Source organism: Pan troglodytes, chromosome 4 (assembly GCF_028858775.2).
Source record: "Pan troglodytes isolate AG18354 chromosome 4, NHGRI_mPanTro3-v2.0_pri, whole genome shotgun sequence".
Taxonomy (NCBI): Eukaryota; Metazoa; Chordata; class Mammalia; order Primates; family Hominidae; genus Pan; species Pan troglodytes.
The window spans coordinates 116,653,468-116,668,293 of NC_072402.2; the positions used below are offsets into that span (position 1 = coordinate 116,653,468).

A 14,826-nucleotide genomic window follows, 5' to 3' on the forward strand; every position below is an offset into this window, starting at 1 on the left:
GAAGAAAACGGTCTCTAGGTTTTTAAAACCCTTGAAGTACGAGCAAATGACTCAGGTTTTATTACCATTAGAATGCAAACTAATGGCTTCTTTAGGTCTACCACCTTTAGAATGTGAACAAATGGCTCTGGATCAACACACAATCTCAAACTTCAAAGGCATGTGTACCATTCATACATCCTTTAATGGAGGGGCCAAGTGTTCTATGCTCAAAAAATCATGAGTGTGCAGAAACATGAAAATATTCACAGACTATTGTTTCCCCATATGGGAGATTTACAATCTGAGCTGTAATTTGTATCACATATAAGGTTCATAACAAGGGAATTCCCAGGAGATGATTATACTCAGCCATGCATATGATAGCTGTCTACCACAATGCTGTTTAAACATTATGATGTTTATCATTCCTGTTTTTTTCTACCATCTATGCTTATATTGAACCAAAGATCATCTCATATTTATACTATATTTGAAATTTTATTCTCATATAATTAAATTGTCCTACAAACAGTGGCGTTTAACACTTCAAATAAAATCTTAGGCTTATACATGTAAGATATAGTCACCTGAAGCTGGATTGTTTGAAACAGTAGTAGAAAACTAGGATCCCCACCAATTAGTCTCCTTTCTTTGTTTCATTGTATATTACAGTGTAATAAAAATTTTAAAAAAGTGCACATTAAATGTAACATGCTTGAACCATCCCAAAACCATCCACCACCCCACCTCCAGTCCATGAAAAAAATTGTCTTCCACAGAACCTGTCCCTGGTGCCAAAAAGACTGGGGACCGCTGGTTTAAGCCACTCAGTCTTTGGTATTTTGTTGTAACACCCTGAAAAAACAAAAAGCCCAAGCCAACTAAGACATATCTACATACACTAATTTCAAGGAATGCTCCCATGAAAAGGAAAACTGGGGTATCATATATATTACACTGTCATCCTGTTTCTTTTTTAAAAAAAGAGATAAAGAATACTATATCTGTGATATATTATTGTATTATATATATACTATTATTGTAGTATATATGAACACAGAAAAACTTTTGGAAGCAAACACAACGTACTTTTAACGCTAAATATCTAAAGGTATGGGTAGGGAAGTACAGGTGTGAGGTTACCTGGAATGGGGGCAGAGATTAACTTTTGCTTTAAACACAGTTCATTTTGTTGAAGTACCTAGATTAAGAAAATGCACATCTTCATAATCCTTTTTTTATTAGGCATTTTTAAATTAAAAATATACTTTAGATTTTATCTAATTCTTCAGCATCAATCAATGAAATCACAATTTCAAAAATATTGAACTAAATTGTATTTCTATAAAATATAGTACTAACTCATAAAACATTATGATAGATTTTGTGGGCCAGGATACTACTTAGAAATATTACAGTTATATTCATAAGATTAGTCTGTTTATATCTATGTGTTATTGTCAATTTTTGATATTATTATGCTACATTCATAAAGTAAATGGGGAGCGTTCTTTGTTTTTTCCATGACCTGGGTTAGTAAACTTGGATTCAAGTTTCATATCTGCCACTAATTATCTATGTAACCCAGTAAGAGAAGTGAGTTCACCGTTAAGAACTCAATAAAGAATGGATGGAAGTAGGGAGGCAGAGAATTCCATGTCAAGATCTCTAATAACCCTTTTTAAATTATCCTTTTGCATATAGGAAGATCATAGTTCCTATTATGTCCTATTCTATCACACAAAATCATACACCCAATGGAAGCAAATGTTCCTTCAAGTTAACTCAAGTTCTATTTGTAAATACTATCTACAACCTCAGAGATAAGCCTCGTAGCTGTGAGGGGTACACAGCACCCTAAAACAGAAGCCAAAAAGATCCAGAGGTGTGGATATATTCTGCCAACAAAATTATGAATAATATGCAAAGGTAAAAAAGTAAATCCCTTGAGAGGCTGAGGCAGGGGGATTGCTTGAAGCCAGGAGTTCAAAACCAGCCTAGACAACATGGCGAGACCCCTTCTCTTAAAAAAAGTGTTTAAAAATTAGTCAGCTGCGGTGGTACACACCCGCTGTCCCACCACTGAGGTCAGAGGCTGAGGTGGGTGGATCGCTTTGAGCCTAGGAGTTGGAAGCTGCAGTGAGCTATAATCACACCCGTGTACTCCAGTATAGGCAACAGAGCAAGACCCCATCTCTTAAAAAAAAAAAAAAGAAAGAAAGAAAAAGAAAAAAAAAGTAAAAAGTAAATCACTGATTTGTTAGACCATGGGCATTTTGAATTTAACACTCAAGGGTTCTAGCTCTCCCCCAAAGGAGGAAGACATTTCAAAACATGAAATTATTTTGCTGTGGCACTAATTTAAAGCATATTTCCTGGAAAATACAGTACAGAAGTCACTTAACGAACAGTAAGTAGAATAGCCTATTCAGAATCTACATCTCAATGAGACTGTGTTAAAATGTAAACCAACTCTGAATGCTGACAGAGATTTAAAAAACTGAAGTTTTGGATAAAATAAAAAGAATAACGATGTGTTTGGCAATAGATCAGATATATAGCATAAAGCAGTCTGTAACAGCTCTATGTGGACACAAGAAAAAGTTCTCATAAAAATGTTTTACCCAATGAGTGCTCCCAACAGCGCTCTGCTTATCAAGTGAGAAATTAAGCTTTAGTGGACATTTTAACAGCAGTAGAGAAAGGATATGCAACTACTCCATGGAAATATGTTTATGAAGAAAGCCAGGAGCCTCTACAAACATTTCCATATTCACCTTGGATTTATTCCTAGCAAATGTCAAGGGTCTTGTGTATAAAATTCCTCTGGGAAAGAGATTCACTGCCAAATGGTCTGGATATATTAGAATTCAAAATTAAAAGGAGGCCAAGTTAATGGGTTTGCATTACAATTCTTTCATTCCTCAATTATGTAAGTATGAAGTTCACATATGGTTAGTTACTGATTAGGAGGGCGAAAAAACTATATTTCTTCTATAAACACAACACTCTGGACTTGAATTCTGATTTTTGTTTCCTTTCTGCCATTTTTCTCTCATACATTTAGAGCAAAATTTTTACACTATTAAAGAAACCGAATGGATCACCTAAGTAATAACTAATAATTCTATGCAAAAAACAGGGGTGGGGGTATATGCATATTGAAGCATAGTAAGAAAAAATAACACTACATTTAGAAATAAAACCGAATTATTTTAAACAACATTATAGATTTGGGAAACTTATGCAAAAACTGATCTAAATTTTCTTTTAACATTTTTACTTTGTAGACAAGACTATAAGAGAGAATTGTTAAAACATTTATAAAGAGCACCTTGAGTAAACAAAAAAATAAGCAAAAGACTATATTTACAAATAAACTATATACAGTAGACTATAGCATACAGTGAGTTTTTTGTTTGCTTAGTCACACTTTTAAATCATCCTTCTGAAAACAACAGCCCATGTCCTCTGAGGAACTTCCTAATTCATGCAGTCCTCTTGTCAATAACGGTATCACTCTCCACCCCAACCTCAATAAAAGGGCCATCCAGGATTCTACTCTGGGAAAGAGTAACCATCTTTCTGTTAGCATAAATAAAACCAGCAGGTTATTTTTCTTTTTTGAGAACTCCTCAAAAGTTTTTATTCCTATTCTTTTTTTTAACCAGCACATTGCCTGGTATATACTGCCAGGTAGGCATTCAATAAGCTTTTTTTTTTAATAGGCAATTTATAACACTGGGAAAATTTCATTTCAGTGAAATGATAATCATGTTTTTGGAAACACTGAAATGAAATTTCACCTTACTTCACCTTATAAATTGTACCTCATTCTCACCTTGTTACAGGTAGTTAGATAGGCATGAGCAGGGCAGGAGAGAGCTCTCCCCCTAACCACTAGGAATATCAGGTGAGGTTTGACAATTATCACACTGCCCCCTCTAAAAATGATAATTTGGCAGCCCATTCAGGGCGCCAGAGCGAGGCCATTTCCTGATGATCCACAGCTACTAACATTAAAGTGTTAGTTGAACGCAGATGCCAGGGAGAAAAAACTTCCTGGGCATGCTCACTAAGAGACAAAATGGCGAAATATGACCTTCCGGGTATACACCACCGGAAAAAGGGAAGAAAGCCTCAGACAGGCATGTATGCAACTTGCTAAACACACTGCATGAGCTCCAAGGGTAAGGGAGGCACTGCGCATGCGGGAAACCCACCCTAACGGAAGAATCATGGGAAAGAGGCGAACCTATAAAGCCCTAGGATCAAGGTAAAACATTCTCTTTGACCTTCAGGCACCCTCTTGGATCTCTTCCAAGTAAGCTTTCCTTTCTTTCCTGTTCTAAAGCCTTTTAAATAAACTTCGACTCCTACTCTGAAACGTGCCTCGGTCTCTTTTCCTGCTTTATGTCCTTCAAAGTCTTTCTTCTGAGGAGGCAAGGACTGAAGTTGCTGCAGACCCGCACAGATGTGCTGCTGGTAACTCAGGGTAACTCGGATCTCTTCCACCGGTAACAGCCTGACTCTGAATAATAGAAGTTTTGTCCCTGCTTTTATAAGCCACCTCAGACAGACACTGGAACATGTTAGACAACACTTAAATGCTTCGGAAGGGCATAAAAAATTCTAAAAAAAAATTCAAGAGCTGTCATAATTGCTGGGAAGACTGGCTTCTGCAGCCCAGTGTGGCTTCACACTAGTCAGAAGACACAGATTCTGTATCCCTCCCCTACCTGGGACCTCCAGGAAAACTCCTCTGGTTGATTCTCAAGAGTCTTCCAAAAAGGCAGAGGGCAGACCAACAGACAGGGGCGGTGAACTCCTCTAACCGGTCCAGGTCTCACACAGCTGTTTATCAGCAGTTTAGCTACTGAGCATGTCATATTATACTGGAAGTATCTCCTACCAGGAGGATATTAATCTCCTGCTTCCTACAGATAATTTCCAGTACAGGAAAGAAGTCCATTCATAAGAGAAAATCAGACCAAAACAGAAGCATACCCCAAAAACAGAACTGCCTGAGAACCAGATCCAGCAAAGCCTGAAGCCTCTCCTACTCACTCTGAACCTCACCAGTACATGATCTATATATGTCCTCGTTTAAGTTAGTTTGAGTCGAAATTCTGTCAGTTACCCATGAAAGGGGCATGTTAACTTATTTGTATCCATCTACTAAGGCAGGCCCCTAGGAAAGCCTATTATGTAATTAAATGAATTTATCTTCATCCAGAAAAGCTGGGAAACAGGGTTACTAACTAACTAAATCTTGCAATATACTAAAAATGTGAACAGGCAATTTTTCAAGAATTTAAAAATATATTTTAAAATAAACTTTTAGTGTTACATAAGGTAGTTTAGAATTCATCATAAAATCACTACAATTGCCACTATCATTTTACAATCGAAGTTTTCCATTTAGAAACAGTATACCACTGTGGTTGAGACTACTGGCTTTAGCTCTAACAAGATGGGTTCAAATTGCGGCTATGCTATGAAATAGTTATGAGATCTAAAGCAAGTTATTTAATGTCTCTGTACTTTGGTTTCCTCATCTGTTATCTAAGATGCCAATACTTATTACCTCATGGGATTTGGGGAAAGATAATACATGTAAATACATGTAAAACATTTGTAATCGGGCCTGCTCCATCAAAGCACTCAATGCATTAGCTATTTTTTAGAATTGTGTTAGGTATTTTAGTCTCATCTAAAAACAATGTCTGCATTTTGGTCAAAGGGAATAAAAACTATAAAGAATTTAAGTTTAAAACCTCAGAAGTCAGGGTTCCATTGTTATTCTTCACTAAGTGTATGGCTTGTATGCACCCAACAACAGAGCAGATAACACAAAAACTACTGGGAATGCAGGGATAACATCGTTAAAAATACATAAGCACTAAAGCTTTTCATAATCCTTTTACAGTATCAAACAGTCCAAGTATACCAAAAAATAAAAACATAAAGAAAAATACAATTAACAAACTTAAAAGCAATAGTATGAATGTTTACATCCCTAAATAGAGAATGTACATTTTTATAGTAATAGAACATGAACAAAAATCTACCAGGTACCTATTCACACAGAAATCATAAACTTATTCAAAATAGTGTGGCTAATGCTCTTTTATCACGATTCCAAAAATCAGAAATAAAAGTAAAATAACGATGAAAAGTGTTAAAACACTTAAGAATTAAGAACTCATTGATAGTATGGAGATTCCTTAAAGAACTAAAAGTAGGCCAGGCACGGTGGCTCATGCCTGTAATTCCAGCACTTTGCGAGGCCGAGGCGGGTGGATCACAAGGTCAGGAAATCGAGACCATCCTGGCTAACATGGTGAAACCCTGTCTCTACTAAAAATACAAAAAATTAGCCGGGCACGGTGGCGGGTACCTGCAGTCCCAGCTACTCAGGAGGCTGAGGCAGGAGAATGGCGTGAACCCGGGAGGCGGAGCTGGCAGTGAGCCGAGATCGTGCCACTGCACTCCAGCCTGGGTGACAAAGCAAGACTCCATCTCAAAAAAAAAAAAGAACTAAAAGTAGATCTACCGTTCAGTCAAGCAATCCCACTACTGGGTATTTACCCAAAGGAAAATAAGTCATTATATGAAAAAAACACATAAACAAAGTGTGATGCCTCATGCCTGTAACCCCAGCACTTTGGGAAGCCGAGGTAGGGAGAGGATCACTTGAGCCCTGGAGTTCAAGGCCAGCCTGGACAACACAGTGAGACCTCATTTCAATTTAAAAAGAAAAAAAAGACACATGCGCAGGCATGTTTATAGCAGCACGATTCACAACTGCAAAGACATGGAACCAATCTAAGTGCCCATCAACCAATGAGTGGACAAAGAAAATGTAGTACATATATACCACGGAATACTACTCAGCCATAAAAATGAACAAACTAAGTTCATTTTGCAGCAACTTGGATGGAACTGGAGGCCATTATTCTAAGTGAAGTAACCCAGGAATGGAAAACCAAATTCCGTTATGTTCTCACTTATAAGTGGGAGCTAAGCTATGCGGATGCAAAGATGTACATAATAAATTTTGGGGACTCTGGGTGGAAGGAGGGAGGTGAGGAGTAAAAGACTAAATATTCGGTACAGTGTACACTGCTCAGGTGACGGGTGCACTAAAATCTCAGAATTCACCACTACAGAATTCATCCATGTAACCAAAAACCACTTGTACCCCAAAAGCTATTGAAATTTTTAAAAAAAGAATTCATTGATAATCCATGGGTAGAAAGAAATCAAAACAACTTATATCAATGTTACTGATAAAAGAACACTTTAACCCAAAATGATGGGATACAGTGACAGTTACACTAGCGGAAATATTGCATCCATCTCGCCCCTTTTGTTCAAAAAAGAAAGTGATTTTTTTTTTTAGAGACAGGGTCTCTCTCTGGCACCCAGGCTGGAGTGCAGTGGCACAATCATAGCTCACTGTAACCTCAAACTCCTGGGCTCAAGTGATCCTCCCACCTCAGCCTCACAAGTAGCTGGAGTTATAGGTACAAGCCACCAAGCCTAGCAGAACTCAGAAATCTTAATAAAGAAATTTAGTACTTGTTTTAGTCAGCTTAGGCTGTTGTAACATTCATTTCTCACAGTTCTAGAAGCTGGGAAGTCTGAATCAGAGCACCTGCATGGTCACGGTCCTGGTGAGAGCTCTCTTCCTGGCTTGCAAATGGAAGTCTTCTTGCTGTGTCCTCACATGCAGAGAGAGACAGAGAAAGAGAGAGAGAGAGACACAGAGAGACGGAGAGAGACAGAGAGCAAAAAGGAAGTATCTCTCATGTCTCTTCTTCTAAAGGTACTAATCCCATCATGAGGGCTCTGCCTTCATAATCTAATCACCTCCCAAAGGTCCCATCTCCAAATACCATTATATTGGAAGTTAGGGCTCCAATATATGCATGGGGTCGGGGGAGGGACAGGGAACACAATTCAGTCTACAGAAGTACTCTTAGTAAAAATCTTATAAAATCAGAAGAATAACAGAAGAAAATAAGCCCAAAAAGATGAAATATAAAATTGGTCAAGAAAAAAGTTCAATGTAATGAAATAAAAATAAACTATAATAGCCAATATAAACAACCTAAAAGCTTATATTTTAAAAGTTCTATAAAATAGAGAAACCCCTTTTGAATCTGTTTGTGTAAAAAACGTTTGTGTATGTGTGTGTGTGTCTATGTCTGTGTGTGTATGATTAAAAACAAGAAAAAAATGCATTCCTGAGTAATTAAAATAATTATTTAAGACTGTATATAAGTATATGGCAACCAATCTGCTAACTTAGAGAAAAGAGATAATTCCCTAGAGAAATATAAAAGTTATTAAAAACTGATCTAAATAGAAGTAGAAAGCTTGAATAATTTCCTTAGAAGAGTTTGAAAGAAGAATTTAAAAGCTACCATTTTTAAAGAGAACAGAACCAAGTGATTTCACCAATGAGTTCCATCTAATTTCTAAGGTGCAAGGAATTCTAGTATTATTTAAACTATTCCAGGTCATAGAAAAATATTAAAATCTCTCCAATTTACTTTGGAAGTTAACATTATCTTAATAACCAAACATGACAGTGGACCAAAAATACACATAATTCAATGCCACTAAATAAAATATAATTTTCAGCAATATATCAAAAATGTTTAATAGTTTACTCAGTCGAGTCCATTCCAGGAATATAAGAATGGACCAATATTAAGAAAGGTGTCTTCATAATTAATTACATCAAAAAACTGAAGAATAAACCATATAACTGTAATAATGAGTGACAAAAAAGTATTTAATAAAAACTTAGTCATTCCTAGTAAGAACTAGGTAATTCAGTAACCAAATAATAGTATTTAAATAAGATAATGCTTCTTAACAAAACACATTAATACATATAAAAATAATCTTTAGACTTCTCTGATTAAATGTCTAAGAGACTCTTAATATAGCCAAATGCCTCAACTACAGTAAAATTTGGCAGTAAGAGAGAAGAAATGACAAATTTGAAATTTTATATATATATTCAAAATATATATATATTCAAACTCATAAACATAAGCATACATATATCTAGGTACTATATATTCACACACAGAAATACCACCAAATTCATATATAAAAATCTATGTGTATCCCTTCACAGAAAACATACACAATATACCTAATTATACATTTATATTTATTCTCTGTTGAAATTACTAGTTTACCTGTTTGGGATGTCGGAACAAGGAGTTCTTATAGAAAATGTCCTTAGCCTGGCTCCATGTACCATCAATGATGATGATTGTAGAAGGATAAACAGGAGAATCTAATATAAATTCTTCCAAATTAGCAGCTTCAGACCCTGGATATAATATTAATGTACCAGACTTCCGGCAAACAGTTGAAAGTTCAGGATCTCTGAAAAAGTTTTTAAAAAATATATCTTTATTAGCTTGTGAGGAAAAAAGGTTTTATTATGCTTACTGAATTTCCTAATAAAAGTTTCCCTATATGTAGTCATTTGTCTAATCAAATATAAGTATTAGTTTATAAAGTATGAATTAAAAAGACTCAAAATTTTGTGTACTCTCTACTGATGTATTCACCACAATTCTGCCACTCTCCTCTAGGCTTTCCAATCCTCACTATTCTTCTCTATCAAAGCTTTTCTATCCAACTGCCAGTGACATAACTTTAGCCCTTCCAAAGAATTCTTCCTTTCCTAATACTTCATGTGTAATCTGATCCACTTTATCAAAGTAAACAACTGGCACTGCCTAACAATCCTAGCACAAACAATCCTAACAATCCCAAGGCAAAATCGAGTAGCAATGGAAGAACCATAAAGAGAAGTTAGGTTGCATAGGCAAGCCACATTCTCAAATTCACCTTTGTTAAAGCCAACTAAATATGGCCTGAGAAGGACTCCATACTTCTATATTTGAGTCCTTATGGATGAACCCTAATCTATCTTAATAGGCAGACAAGATTGAAAACCTAATTTAGGAGTATGCACCTGTAACAATGGCTGAGTCTTGGCCAATCCCAGTGGCCATACTTCAACCATTCACAGAGTGCTAAGTGTTCAAACTGTGTTCAAATAAGGCACACCCCAACCTGTAACCAATCCAGCTGTTTCTGTACCTCATTGCTGATTTCTGTACGTCACTTCCCTTTTTTTTTTTGGTCCACAAATTTGTTCTGACCACGAGGCATCCCTGGGGTCTCTTTGAATCTGCTGTGATTCTGGGGACTGCCCGATTCACAAATTGTTCATTGCTCAATTAAATTCCTTTAAATTTAATTTGGCTGAAGTTTTTCTTATAACATCGTATATTATCTATTGAAGGAAACCAAAATACTTCACTTCAAAATATACTTATTTGACATATGTTGACGCAGCTGTTTAGAGGGCTTGCAAACAGCAGTAGCCTTGAAAAGCTGTTGCATCTGTAGAGAAAAACACATGGCAGCCAGGCTTTCTCTGAGGACCTTCTCTTGTCCAGATCTAGGAAATAGTAACTGAAAGTCTGACAACCTTAATGGTCTGAAAGAAATATTTACCCTCTATTCTCTATGAAGGCTGCTATCGGTGCGGTTTCATCTGCATAACAAGACCACTTTTGCCAGCCAGGCCTCCTCTTCTCCCCGTCCCAGATGTTTTTGCCATAATAACCAGCTTTGCCATGCTCTAAGCCCCTATTCTTTCTGTAAACCTCAAGATGACATAAAAGCATCAACCATCTGGCCATTTCTCTGAGTTCTTATATTTCATAAGACTCCCTTACACGTCAATACATTTGTATGCCTTTTCTCCCTTTAATTTGTTGTTTGTCAGATGATTTTCAGCAGACCTTCAGAGGGTGAAGAGGAACGTTCCCCTTGGCCCCTACACCATCATCCAGTTCTGTTATAGAGTTAGTTGATTCAACATTCATTCAAAAATGTGTCAAAGCTTTTTGGTACTGGAGACAAAACAATGAATGAGACACCCTTTGCCCACAAGCAAAAAACAAAACAAAATGCTATTAAGGGGAAAGGAGACAAATTATCATTTTTCTTTGAAATATAATTTGGACTTCCAAATTCAGCTCAGAAATAAAGAGTTTGAAAGTCATCAAGCCCATCTTCACAAAAAACAATGCTAACAAACTGAAAATTAACAACTTTTCTTAGATTCGTCAGAGAATTGAGGCTCCAGGGCAAATACTCCAAAAACCAGAGGAAAAAAAAAGAAAAGTAACCATCTTGAAATAGCCCGCAGCATTCTCCATAACAAAGGCCTTTCCCTCAAGAGAAACTACTTACCACAGCTTTTTTCTACCTATTATTTAACCACAAAAAGAAATTAAGTACTAATATATGTTACAACATACATGTTACAACCTTGAAAACATTATGCTAAGTGAAAGAAGCCAGTCACAAAAGTCCAAATATATTATCTCATTTATATGGAATATCAGATATCAAATATGGATAACAAATAGGAAACTCAATAGAAACACAGAGTAGACTAGTGTTTGCTTAGGACTGGGAAGGCGCAGGGAGTTGCAGAGGACGGAGGGCATAGGGATAGGTAGGTGACAGTTAAAGGTAGAGGGTTTCTTTTTGAAGTGATGACATATTTTAAATTGACTGGTGATGGTTGCAAATATCTTTGGATATACTAGAAACCAATTAATTTGTACATTTTAAATTGGTAAGTTAAATGGTATGTGAATTACATCTCAATAAAGCCCTTTTGAAAAAAAAAAGGGATGAAGATATATGATAATACTAATCAAAAGATAATTCCAGGCCAGGCAGTGGCTCACCCCTGTAATCCCAGCACTTTGGGAGTCCAAGGCAGGAGCACTGCTTAAGCCCAAGAGTTCAACATCAGCCTAGCCAACACTGTGAGACTCCCATCTCTCCAAAAATGTTTAAAAATCAGCCAAGCATGGTGGCGTGCACCTATGGTCCCAGCTACTCGGGAAGCGGAGGCAGGAGAATCGCTTGAGCCTGGGAGGTCAAGGCTACAGTGAGTGAACCATGATTGTGCCACTACACTCAAGCTTGGGCAACAGAACGAGACCTTGTCTTAAAAAAAAAAAAAAAAAAAAGTAACTGCAGTCTGCAATAGCTATATAAACTACAGACAAAGCAGACATCAGAAGGAAACTTATGAGGATGAAGAAAGGCATTACATAATAACAAAAGAGTCAATTCTCCAAAAAGACAACAATCTTTTAACATGTATGTACTTAAAAATTCACTGTTCACAACATGTAAGGCAAAAACCAATAGAACTGAAAAAAGAAACAGACAAATCCAGTAATACAGTTGGAGACTTCAGTACAACCTTGTCAGTAACCGGTAGATCAAGCAGACAAAAAAATCAGTAAGGATATTGTTGGCCTGAACAGCATTATCAATCAACTTGATCTAATTGATATTTATAGAATAGTCCACCAACAACAAAATACACATTCTTCTCAAGTTCACATGAAACACTCACCAAAACAGACCACATTCTGGGCCATAAAACATACCCTGACAAATTTAAAATAGAAATCATACAAAGTATGCTCTCAGACTACAATGGAATTAAATTAGAGCCAGAAAACTTGCTGGAAAACTCCGCAGTATTGGAGATTAAACAACATACTTCTAAATAAACCACGAGTCAAGAGATAAGTCCCAAGGGAAATTTTTAAATATTTTGAACTAAATGAAAATGAAAATACAACTTATCAAAATGTGTGGGAAGCAGCAAAAGCACTGCTTAGAGGGATATTCATAGCATTAAAATGCACATTAAGAAAAAGGAAAGACCTGAAAATCAACAGTCTGAGCTTCCTCCTTAAAAACACAACAACAACAAAAACAACAACAACAAAAGCTAGATATGGCCGTGCATTGTGGCTCATGCCTCTAATCCCAGAGGCAGGAGGGTCACTTGAGGCCAGGAGCTCAAGACCAGCCTGAGCAATGTAGCAAGACTCTGTCTTGACAAAAAAATTTAAAAAAAAAAAAAAAAAGCTAGAGAAAGACGAGCAATTTAAGCCTAAAGCAAGCACTATAAAAAGAAAAGAAAGAGTAAAACCTAAGATGGAAATCAATGAAGTTCAAAATAGGAAGACAACAGAAAAAATCAATGAAATCAAAAGCTGATTGTTATAGAAGGAATTGTGTCCTCCCCAAAATTCATATGTTGAAGTCCTAACCCCTAGTAGCTCAGAATATGATGGTATTTAGAGATAGAAAAATCACCTTTAAAGAAGTGATTAAGTTAAAATGAAGCCATTAGGGTGGTCCCTATTCTAATCTAACTGGTATGATTATAAGAAGAGGAAATTTGGACACAAAAGAAGAGATGGCAGGGGCACACCTGTTCAGAGGGACAACCATATGAACAGGCAATGAGACGGCAACCAACTGTAAGCCAAGGAGAGGCCTCAGGAGAAACCAAATCTACTGGCCTCTTGATCTTGGAGTTCTAAACTCAAGAACTGTGGAAAATAAACTTCTCTTTGGCCGGCCACCCAGTATGTGGTATTTTATTATGGCAGTCCTAGCAAACTAATACACTGGTTCTTTGAAAAGATCAATTAAATTGATAAAACTACACCTGAGGTAATCAAAAAAAGAAGAGCAAAGACACAATTACTGATATCAGAAATAAAAAGGGTGATCATTACTGATTCCAAAGTCATTAAGAAAATAATAAATACTACAAAAAACTCAATGCCCACAAATTTCATAGTTAGGAGGAAATTAACTAATTCCTTGAAAAACAAACTATCAAAACTCACACAAGGAGAAATACGAAAACTGAAAAGCTCTATGTCTATTAAAGAAATTGAATCGATAATTAATAATCTTCTAAAAAAGAAATCACCAGGCCCAGGTGGTTTCAGCAGTGAATTCTCTCAAACATTTCAGGAGGAAATGGTATCAATTCTCCACAATCTCTTCCAGATCCTAAAAACAGACAGAACATTGCCTAATTCATTCTATAAGGCCAGCATTACCCTCATATCAAAACCAAATAAAGGCATTACAAGAAAGGAAAACTATAGATCAATATCCCTTATGAATATAAAGGCAAAAATTCTCAACAAAATATCAGCAAATTAAATCCAAAAAGTTATCTACCATCACAAACCAGATTTATTACAGGGATGGAAGGTTGGTTTAACATTCAAAATCAATAAATGTAATCACCCACATCAATGGACTTAAGAAGAAACATCAAAGGACTGTATCAATTCACAAAGAAAACGCATTTAACAAAACCCAAAGCCCACTCATGATAAAAACTCTCCACAAACTAGGAATAGGGGAGAATGTCCTCAATTTAGTAAAGAACATTTGCAAAATACCTATAGCTAGCATTATACGTAACTGTTCTCTAAGACTGAGAACAAAACAAGGATGTCCTCTCACCACTGCTATTCAATCCCTAGCTATTGAAATAAGAAAAGGGAACCAAAGACATACAAACTAGAAAGATGAAACAAAACCATATATACTCCTCAGAAGACCTAATCATCTATGTAGAAAAGTCCAGGGAACTGACCTAAATAAATAAATAAATAAATAAATAAATAAATAAAAATAACCTCCAAGAACAAGTAAATAAGTACAGCAAGGTCACAAGATATAAGGTTAATATACAAAAGTCAATTGCTTTCCCACATACTAGCAACGAAAAATTCACATTTGTAATTGTTTTAAATACCATTAAAATAGCCCTGCAAAAATGAAATTCTTAGGTGTGAATCTATTAAAATATGTAAAGTACCTGTATGTGAAACACTAAAAAACACTGATAAAAAGCAAAAAGGACTGGGCACAGTGGCTCAC

General features: G+C 36.2%; 1 protein-coding gene across 4 annotated transcripts in view; it reads right to left on the reverse strand.

The window, feature by feature from the left end:
* Nucleotides 1–14,826, reverse strand: part of DTWD2 (DTW domain containing 2) — a 155,482-nt gene that overhangs the window by 86,169 nt on the left and 54,487 nt on the right. For 2 of the 4 annotated variants that reach the window (XM_016953657.4, XM_016953661.4), the window contains exons 4-5: nt 9,204–9,396; nt 7,643–7,702 (exon numbers count right to left, since the gene is read on the reverse strand). In XM_016953657.4, the coding sequence (XP_016809146.1) occupies nt 7,643–7,702; nt 9,204–9,396 (253 nt within the window). The remainder of the gene's footprint in view (nt 1–7,642; nt 7,703–9,203; nt 9,397–14,826) is intronic. The other 2 variants (XM_526988.9, XM_016953662.4) reach the window with 1 other exon arrangement.